This window comes from Diadema antillarum, unplaced genomic scaffold (assembly GCF_040938485.1).
Source record: "Diadema antillarum isolate AM-2024a unplaced genomic scaffold, OU_Dant_1.0 seq00000686_RagTag, whole genome shotgun sequence".
Lineage (NCBI taxonomy): Eukaryota > Metazoa > Echinodermata > Echinoidea > Diadematoida > Diadematidae > Diadema > Diadema antillarum.
Window position 1 is genome coordinate 118,834 of NW_027271591.1, and position 10,885 is coordinate 129,718.

The window sequence follows — 10,885 nt, forward strand, 5'->3', positions numbered from 1 at the left end:
AATCCGGCCCGAGAAATATTAAAGAAAAGGAGAAGAACGGAAACAGAAATTTGACCCTTCTCCCATAGATTTATGCTAACAAGGGATTTTTCCTCTCTCTCTCTTTGGAATGCTGAAAAAAAAGTTAAAAAGGGGATTATAAATCATAGAAAATTGATCGAATATCATGTCACATCCAGAGGGTTTTTTTAATAGTTGCTTAGTTTCTCAAGAGTTCTGAGATTCCATTTTGGACAAAATAGGACCTATACATATATATATATATATATATATATATATATATATATATATATACAAAATACATTTCCTATCATGACAGCTTATAACTGAGAGAAGAGAGGGATGTCTGGAATAAGATACGGGTCTGGAATGAGAGCTCAACCGAGATTGGGGTGCATTGAGCAGTATTCCGGATTCAGGGGGGGGGGGGGGGGGTTGAGAAAACCAGAGAAAGGGGTTTCAGAAATGTTGGCAGTCCATCAGAAATGGGGGGGGGGGGGTGATTTCCCTGACGACTCCAATAACTCGGCCATTGTGCCAGAATCTTTGTACTAGTCTTCTAAAGATAGTGGAACAGTTGCTCAATTTGTACAGAAGAGCACGTAAACCACGATGGTCATCTGCATACCTGTCAATATTACAGTCATATTCGTCAATGGTGTACTTCTCGATTCCATCGATTTGCCATGTGAGTATGAGTTGTTCCCGAATCGGCTTCTATCTTCCGTCTCCGGGCTCCTGACGTTTTTTTTATCTTTCTCGATATCTCCAATTATATAGGATATATTATATCACGAAGTATACGAAAATATGCAAAATGTGAATAACAGTTAATGTGCATAATAACAACCCGATACACTGTATAACCATTATGTGCGCAAAATCTTGGGTGCACCGGATGAACGATAAACATTAAAACAGTCGCGAATGACTGGACTGTTAAAAAGCAGAACAGAAAATGACATAGACTGCCACCTTTGAATTCGAATTCGATCTGGAAATGATCAATCGTAAGCCCCATTCCACTGACCATCGGAGGCTCATCTGATATCCAAAATGGTATATCTTCGGCGTTTCAATAAGTTCCGATGAAATCTGATCTGGCACGACTCGCACCAAGGCTCATGTCTGAGCCTGAAGGTGACTTCAGAGACGTAATAAGGTGATCATCCGGAAGTTGCGGAGACGTCTCCGTGACGTCTCCATGACGTCTCGGAGACCTCGCGAATAAGATTAGTCTCCACGACTTGGATACGACTTTTAGGGAGACATTGCCGAGACTTCGCGGACACGTCTCCGCGACTAGCTGGAGACTGGAAAGAATCTCGAAAAAAAAATATAAGCATGTTCGATTCTCTCGCGATTCTACATTCCAAGAGATGTCGCAGAAGACGTCTCCACGGCTAGCGAGACTCGAGTCGACACCGGGGTCACCAACAGTTTGAAGCCCAATGAAATGCCCACTTTAGTATCTCTTGAAATGTTGATTTGAATTGATATACGAGTTACGAGTAGTTTTATTCTGCTCTTCTTTCAATACAAACACGGCTAGAGGATAACAAGAAGGAAAACACTAGAAGCTAGTAAGCGAGCAAACAAGTAAACAAACAAACACACTGCCTGTCAATCAGGAGGTCGTGAATCAGTTCGAATCCAGCCACCAGAGGATGTATGCCCACGATTTTTTATTTTATTTTTTTAAATCTTTATTTCTATTTATTTATCTTTTTTAAAATCATGGCTACTTAAACTCAAAGCACTGAATGATAGACCGGTTTACTAACGTATTCAAATTCTATATGCACTCTTTGCTGACAATGGTTCTTAATTCTTGGCGACCTGAAAAGTTGCTCAAGGTTTGCCCGACGTATAGCAACGACCAATATGTGCAAACTGTATTTCAAATATCGAAAAGGGTTTTCCTATAGGCCTAGCTAGGGGGTGTCGAGTGGCTCTTTTACTGATGAAGACGGAAGGGACATCCATAAATTAAATTTGAATATGGCATCATTTTACAGTAATATATGCGGCAGTATTTACATCGATGTAGGGCAGCTTGTTAACCAATATTGCAAATAATGACACAGAAACAATGGATGATAATAATACTGTAAAAGATAGGGGCAGGTCCGGAGGTGAGCGAAGAGGGGTTAACAGGTGGTCCTTCGAAGAGAGAGGGGTAGAGTTAACACATTATGACGTCATTCAAATAGAATAGCAATTGACATAAAGATCTCGGATCGAGACGTACGGTGTACTGTACGAGAGATCCAGCTGAGAATGAGTCATTTCTACACAAACTATTTTGCCCGTACGCGTACGCTGCCCCTATCCAATAGTACAAGTACGTGTACAAACTACTTCGACTGCCTAATCTCCATCATAAACAAAGCTCAACAACTCTACAGGAGGTTGTAGTGTACTCGAAAATCAGGTCTGCCAACATTTCTACATTAGAGTCCGTCGGGGAAATCTTCAAAAATGTCTTTCTTTCACAAACCAAGTGACAAGGGTAAGTTTTGTGCCTCTGCAAATGTGGATATAAAAGTACTTTTCAAAGGGTCGCCTTCGTAACACAGCCCTTACCCAGTCCCATATATTGCAAATTGTGCGGTACGACGCGATTGCAGGTTGTATGACTTTACCAGACTGTTTAGGTCTAGAGCTCTCTTCTTCTTCTTTAAGCTTCAAAGGGCTAAATAATGCAGCCTGCCATCATGCTCATGAGCTAGACTAGTGTCTAGACCCTCTTCTTAGAAACAGTGTGCTCTCTATCTCCTTGCCACCGTGGTAAAATTTAAATTTAGATTACCAGTCACAATTAAAATTACCTCCTCCGTCCTTGCTTTAGTTTATTAAACACACATCACGGAAATTTTCATAGATAGCTTCTAACGAGGTCACTTGTAAGTTGTAAGCCTGTAGCCTGTGCGCTACTGTACCTGTAGGTCGACGTACAGTGTAGAGATAGTTTTGTAGCCTACCATTACAGACGATACAATTTGGTCAGACTGTAAATTTAGCTCTACTATACCTCTAGCCCCTGGTCCTACGCATAAACATACGATACGACGTCATTCCAATCTGACATTGTCTTTGATAATTGTGTGTTTTGCAGAGGTCTTAAGAAAGACAGAGAAAGACCTGAAAAAGACACAACGAGGTGTTGACAGAGATCGTGCTAAACTGGAGCGAGATGAAAAGAAACTGGTAAGTAATATTGGTGCAATTGTGTGTGTGTGCTCGGTAATTAACTGCGACCAGCCCGAACAGTAAATTTATGACTGTGTAAAATGGAGCGCTCCAGGATTATGTGCTTAGTTGGTGGCACTATATGTACATATCCTTTCCATCACATTAAGATTTTTTTTTCAGGACTTTTTTTTTTTACATAGAATTAGACAATTCACTCAAAGTTTGAAAGGAAAAATCACATCTGCAGTATTTCCAGTGAGCTTTTTTTTTCATATGAAAAGGTAGATTTTTCTGTTAAATATTCATGTGACCTCAACAATAGAAAAGACCCTAGTACCCCTGTCCTTTGAAGATATACATGTACGTGTCGGCCCCTACCATGTACATATGAAAATATTCAGATTTTTATCTACAGAAATATGGGCCATGGGCTTGAATAGCATATGCATGACATTTAGTACATGCTGGTTTGCAAAGTGATCAGGGGAGCATTTAATGAAGTGTTTTGCTCATTTCTTTTTTCTGACAAACTGTTATAAAGCTTCTGAAATCCATGCATCTGATTGAGAGCAAAATATCTGACTAAGCATTTCATGAAATGCCCCCCCCCCCCCCCCCGATCAATGCTCCTTGCACCAAGAATCATTTGTCAATTCTAAGGAATAATCTATTCTATTAGTGTGAATATTTTATCATTTTGTTGGATTTGTTTCTTTACTCTGCCATGCAGGAGAGAAATTGGGTCGGACACACTGTGAATTTAATCCACAGCTCACAGGACTACAATTATGCATATGTACACTGTATAGTCCTAACCACTTTAAAAATGGTCCAATGTCCACAGGCTCATTTTGTTCCAGTCAGGATCATGGATGTTTGATATCTATTTGATTAGGAGTTTGTAATTTGCTAATTGATATTTTGCCTATCATTATGCAGGAAATGGAAATAAAGAAAGCTGCCAAGCAAGGGAATAAGCAGGTAAAGTATGATAATGTCCTCATGATTTAAACTTAGTCATCATCATATTCATCATCATCATTTTTGTTGTCACAATCAGTTATTTCTTTCTTGATTCATGTCTTAGGGCATGTTTATGGCATTGTAGAAAGTGTTACAATTGAGTGATTTATCAGTAAGGATGTGATATCCATTTTGTTCCCACAGTAATTACTTTCAGCCTCTCTTGAAACACAAATTAGGGGTACAATTTCCAATTCCTGCTTTGATTTAATATTTCATGTAAACTGTAATCAGTTTTGCAACTCTTGTCTGTTATTGCTGATGCTTTTGTGAGGTCTTTTGAAAGCATAATTTGTAACAAGATCAATAATTTAGTTGAATCAAGAAACTGGAAAACATACTCACTGTTGCGACATTTCGCCAATTATCAATTGGCTTCTTCGGGCGAATGATGCTCCCGATCATGGAATGGCCCTTAAATAGTGTGAGATTGTGCAGAGCGCACTGGACCTTGTCCAGAGCGCGAAAGACGGCTTGTAACAGCATTCTTTTTTTTTTAAACTACATGTATGTTGTTATGCTTGTGATGGAAGCCCTGATAAAGCATGTAGATTTCATGCATGTAGCCCTGTTTCTGTCTATGTCTTTCCCATGTAATAGGCAGCAACAATCCTGGCCAAACAGCTCATTAACCTCAGGAAGCAGAAAGTCCGCTTGTATGGAGCCAGTGCCCAGATATCCTCTGTCAACGCTCAGGCAAAGGTGTTGTACAGTCATTTAAACATGTGATAAAGTATAATCACAATCCCTCATATTTCTCCAGTGCGTTGATCACCCAGATTTTCATTTCCCTTTCATTGTTTTCTTTTTGTATGAAGAGAGGTTAAGAGGGCTTTCCTTTGAATCAAGGAAATGTGTCTTACAGATGTAAATTTGTTGTTTCTGAAGTTCAAGGTTGAATTAGCATTTGCTGTGTTAGTGATCTCATAATTTGAAATGAAAGAAAATTTGATGACATGATCACACATACTTGTGTTTATAATATTGACAAGACTTATGAGAACTCAATAGTTTTCCCCCAAGTCCACCTTGCTTGAGTTTGAGGATTATGACTTATTCTGATGTGCTTGAGTAGATTGTAAGATTGAAGATGCAATTTACTGCAGAAGAAGCAAGATGCAAGTGATTTAGACTGATATACAGTTTGTACTACCAATTCGAAAAGAGGAAATGAATACACAAAAAGAGAGAGAGTGAGAGAAAAGTTGGAATAGATGCATAATATAGTATTGAAATGGGTTCAATATTCTGCACCTTAGGTAAAAGAGTACAAATTGCAGTGAAACCCACATTGTAGAGTGTACACTTCTCCCCACAAGTGAATCTCAATTTAGATGTGAGGTATGTATGCTTTGTAGACTGACGGCTTTCATTAAAGTGAGACAATTGCTGTGAGAATGTGCATTTTTTCTATTATACTATGAATACCTGGTGTAGTTTTCAGGGACCCCGTGGTCAGTCAAGGCACCTTAACCTCCCCTAAGGTCAATGTAATGGAACTATGAATGCATTGCATTCAACAGATAGATTGTACGCATTTTAGCCAGTGCGATGCTATTCTTTCTTTTCTGATGCAGACCATGGTAGCAAACAAAGCCACTGCTGAGGCCATGGGCAGGACAGCAAAGGTAAGTTAAAAACAAGTGCAGTACACTGTACTTTAGTCACACCAATTCCATAGGTTTTCAAGGGACCATTGGGCATGCAGACCCTTACAAGGCATCTGGCTTCTGGGTTGGGGGGGGGGGGGGAGGGGAGGGGGAGTTTTTACGAGGTCACACTCTAGTGCTGTTATACCTGCTCGGGAACACCTCTGCAACAAACGTCTGAAAGAGGTCTGTGCTTATGTGTGCGTGGTCCGTGCGGAGCTAGCAAGGAACCTGTACAAAGACCTAATCGACCTAGGGGCCAGTGCTGACGTCTATGCAGACATGCGCATGTCCCTGCATGGGCCATTCATGACGGTCTGTGCATGGCCTCCAGGGCAACAAATCAACTGGGAGTCTGTGCCTGAAAAATTTGCACAACTTTCAGATGTGGGCTCCTTGTTGTACATATGGGTCAGACAACATCTACTGTACATGCATGGGACGCCCTGCAGGTCTGCACAGATTTCGCAAACTGGCTTGCAAGCATGGGGCCTATAATCAACCCAGAAACTTCATTATAACCTGTGCATTGTTAATGATTATCCTCTCTCTTTATCCAAAATAAGAGTTGCATTGTATATTTTGGAATATTATCAAAGTGATGAAAAAAAAAAAGGGCTATGATGTGGTATTTTCAGTTCGACCTACATTGTCACCTTGCTTTACATGTATGCCATGCAACTAAATGTCTCTGTGAATGGGATAAAATTTCCATGTATTGTTGAATATCTCTGTAAGCAGGATTAACTTTTTAATTGCTTTGAAAATTTGTGTCAGGGAAAAATTGAAAAAATGGGGAAAAATTATGAAATATTGAATGCCTTTCTCTACATAGTTATATTATTATCTTCTATTTCTGTCATCATTACATATGTGCATATTCAGAAGAATCCCCGAAAACACTTTTGATGCCAAAAGCTATTTCACCAATCCCCCAATATTACAGGCCATGGGAGCAATGAATAAGCAGATGAACCCACAGAAAATGATGCAGAACATGAAGCAGTTTGAAATGGAGTCAGCCAAGATGGAGATGAAGGAAGAGATGAGTGAGTATGGAGAGGGAAAAGGGATTGATGGGAAAAGCAAATTCAACCTCAATTTCCAACAACTTTCGTTTGGAGTTTACAGTAAAGATATAGCATTCATTTGTATCTCTGTTCACAAATACCTGTGTCTAAATCACATGTTATTATGTTCATTACATTGTTGTTGTGATTTTGTGACATTATTTGTATACCCAAATATTTCATTGTATCCTCAATTTGTTGGAGATGAAATAAAGCAACTTGAACTTGAAATGCAAAAGAAACCCCTTTATAATGAGCTGCTTGGACACATTGAAATTTCCTCGTTATATCAGATATTTCATTGTATCAGGGTTAAAAACAAAAGAATACATGAAAGAAGAGGGACCTGCAAAATTACCTCATTATATCAAGTATCGTGCTATATCTGACCTCTATATAAACAAGATTCCACTGTACTTGCAGTAAAAAAAAAAATCATACAGAGGTAATGATGAGGATGGTAATGACAAAATCAATGATGATAATGATGATGAAGAGATTGATAATGCACATTATGATGATGATGATGATGATGAATGTATGTGATGTTGGAAATGAAATATAAACTTAATTGAATTGAATTGAATTGGATTGATAATCATTCACCAATACTTTACTTTGCTGGCCAGTTGACACACCTGCTGACCTGCTTCTGTCTTGTTTGTTTGTTATCTTTTTCAATTTTCCACCAAGCAGCACAAATATTCTTAATCTAACTCTAACTTTTTATGGCCGAGATACGATTCTCCTAACTACCATTGTACCCCAGCATGTATGGGATTTTTTTTTTTTTTTCACGTCATTACACTGTATGTGGGCTTGTCATATTCAAATGGACACATAGTCAGCAGAATTATGTGGCATAGCAATGTGAAAGATAGCCTTGTGAGTGACAGCTATTTGCAATTGCACGTAAAGGTAATATGGTGACAGCGATCGTGATGATGATAATGATATGTGATGACTGATGTTTAGGAGGACTGTGTTAATGAGTGCAATGTGGCTGCGGCTGATTTGTATCACTGTGGCTGCTGCTGATTTTTATGACTGTGGTTATGATTGAAAGGTGGGAAACGGAAATTTGAAATGAGGGGTAAGACACAATTAGAAAAACACAAACATGCCCACAAAATACCCAATTTAGTTGGTCTGGGGGGCAATGTCATGATAATATTTGAAGTGACCAAAGTGGCAATTCTGATAACAGTTTGTGTGTTTGTTTTATTGTTACTGTACCAGTAAATTATAAGTGTGTCGAGAATTTGATGTGCAAATTGTGGAATACAGCAAAAAGGAAAAAAAGTACATGTGAGATATTAGGAGTCTACGTCTCGAGCATTGCTCTATACATTTTCTGAGACCCAATGATTGTCTTTCATCCAGTGAATGACACCCTGGATGACCTCTTGGGTGGATCTGACGAGGAGGAAGAGCAAGACGCCATCGTCAACCAGGTCCTGGATGAGATTGGAATCGAAGTCGCTGGAAAGGTACATCTGGGAAAGATAATGAGAAACGGAGATAGCGGATTTAGTGGCGAGATTCATTCTTTCTTTGCCCCTGGCAGTGTTCCCCTTTTGAAGCTTGATGTGCAATTTTCATCTAACTCCCCCCTTTTAAGTAGAAATCACTGTAATTTCAGCCCCCATCAAGTCAAACCATATCCTGCTACAATGCACTACAAAAGCCACAAACAGTAGCCAGACAAGATTGTTTGGCTTTGGTCAGATTCTAAAAGCAAAGATTCTCATACCACGGTACATACACATCAAAATCTGATATTTCAAGCTCACCAGAGTAATGGTTTTTAAAATTGAACCCTTGTGGTTTTGGGTTGTATGAATGTTTTTTTTTTTAATTTTTGCACATTAACATGCACCTCATAGACGGGAAACAAAGAACATGAAAGTCATAAACAGAAAAATATGATATATTTCTACCAAGAAAAAAAAAAGTTTCCGAAACTAAATTTTATGCTTCCAAGATTCAGATGTAGATTTTCTGGAAGGTCAATTCTTTTAGGAAATATCAAAATGGCCAAAATTAGTGTAATCGATCCAAGGCACATATTACTGCAGAGACTGGACAATCAGCCAGTGGGAATTTTGTGAGTTTTGTGATGCATAGTCACTCAGTGTCATCATCAAGCTGTGGTTTTAAAAAAAAAAAAAAAATTGGATGACAAGATATATGCACTCTGTCAGTTTGATCAATGTAAAATCTAAAGTAGAGGTGTGTTGGTTCGTTTGTCCAAACATGAGTGATTGCAATTGTTTCATCTGTGGCTCAAGGATCTGTTGTTCCCGGCCCCCCACTCAGGTGGTCATCCATACCGCAAGCCTGTTCCCTATTTTTCGGGAAAGGGGTATTTTTTCAGGGCTCAGCTTGTGGGGAAAAAATCCTTAAAATAGGGTGTCTTTTATTATTTTCCCCCGAAATATTTCTCATTAGAGGTAGTTTACAAATCTGTTCCAACATCATTCAGACATGTCCATCGGTAAAAATCTCAGCCTGGGCCCTGAGTGAAGGAAAAGTGCTCCAGGAAGTACATCTTCTCTGGTACATCCAGCATGAGAACATCTCTAAATATATTCCTGTCTATGCAGGTGCTGAAGTTGTGGACACTCTTTACCTCAGCACTCTTCCTTCATTTAGGGGGTAATTTTGTTAGTTCCCTTCCAAAAGCATGCAATAGGGGGGCAATTCTGCTGGTCTCCCTTCCAAAACCTTAAAATACGGGGATAATTTTTGGTGGCTCCCCTTCCAAAAGCCTGTGATAGGGGGTCAAAATCCTGCCCATCTCCCTCCGTAAAGGAGGTATTTTTAGGAATCTGGAACAAGCATATGTGTATGGTTGACCGCCTGGCAGGGGGGGGGGGGGGGGGGCTGTTGTTGCTCAGTGAATAAGAATACCAGAGCTCCGTCAATCAAGAGATCTCTAGTTCAAGTCCCCTTGCCGCTGTGGTGGTACCCTTCAGGAAGGGACTTATCCTCGTTGCCTAGTCCTTTGTAGGTGACATAAAAAAACCATCTGTTCTGTGTATTGCCTGCGTTAACATAAGCAGTCAATGCTTCCTTTTGCATTCACATCAGTGAGATCGATTTGACTCAATCCAGTCTTTGGTTTTCTGTGTTTTTTTCAGCTTGCCGATGCACCAACGTACAGAGGATCCCTGGCCAGCAAAGAGAGCGAATCAAAGGCAAAGGACAAAGCTTTAGAGGACCAGCTAGCCAGACTAATGAGGGAATGATACAGCTGGAAAGTGCCCACAGGGTATTACATTTTGTATATATCAGAGTCGCATCAAATGGTGTATTAATTCCGAGTGTTGGATATTTGAAATAGGCGCAGACGTACCTTGCCATGGAGAGAATGAAACAATATGATGGTTTTGACGCGATCATTGTGTCCCAGCTACCAGTTTTGTACGAGGAAGCATCTCAGAGAATACAAGGTGTGTGTGTGACAGACCATGCTGCAGGGCGAAATAATGTGGCTAGGAGTGTCTCCAGTGAAGTAATATTCCTATCATACCTGTGGGGGTTCCTGTGACAGAGATGTCTGGCTGTAGCAGTGGTATGCTGTCTCAGTGGTCACATACTGTGTGGAAAGAAAGACTACAGTACCTGCCTGAAAACAGGGAGTGTGTGAGACATGAAATGTTGCCCTTATGCATAATCAGGAGAAAGAGCTTTTCTCCGCTCATGATGATCTGGAACTGGGACAATTTTTCTTCAGCAAATTTTGTTCACCAGGGTAGCAATGTCTCAACCCATTGAAGACTACATGTAGTCCCAAGTATACTCGGGCATATGTTCTATGGGAAACATGAAAATCAGCTCTTCCTCAATGAGTGAAGACTTGCTTTGCATACTGGTATTCTGGTGGAAAGGATACCCTGCCCTGTTCTCCTAAGGTGCTGTTTACCATTGGGAGCAGTGATTTAA

At 39.9% G+C, this 10,885-nt stretch overlaps 1 protein-coding gene across 1 annotated transcript; it reads left to right on the top strand.

Annotated features, from left to right (window-relative positions):
- Nucleotides 1-2,375: 2,375 nt before the first annotated feature.
- Nucleotides 2,376-10,463, top strand: LOC139737227 (uncharacterized). Its single transcript, XM_071647903.1, has 8 exons — nt 2,376-2,512; nt 3,119-3,210; nt 4,135-4,176; nt 4,819-4,920; nt 5,796-5,846; nt 6,814-6,916; nt 8,321-8,427; nt 10,081-10,463. Exons 1-8 carry the CDS (start codon nt 2,482-2,484, stop codon nt 10,186-10,188), a joined length of 636 nt encoding a protein of 211 aa, XP_071504004.1. The 5' UTR covers nt 2,376-2,481; the 3' UTR covers nt 10,189-10,463.
- The last annotated feature ends 422 nt before the right edge of the window (nt 10,464-10,885 follow it).

Coding starts and splice junctions, on each gene's coding strand:
- LOC139737227 (XM_071647903.1), top strand. CDS start 2,482: ATGTCTTTCTTTCACAAACCAAGTGACAAGG. Junction 3,211..4,134: donor AGCGAGATGAAAAGAAACTG/GTAAGTAATATT, acceptor ATCATTATGCAG/GAAATGGAAATAAAGAAAGC. Junction 4,177..4,818: donor CCAAGCAAGGGAATAAGCAG/GTAAAGTATGAT, acceptor CCCATGTAATAG/GCAGCAACAATCCTGGCCAA.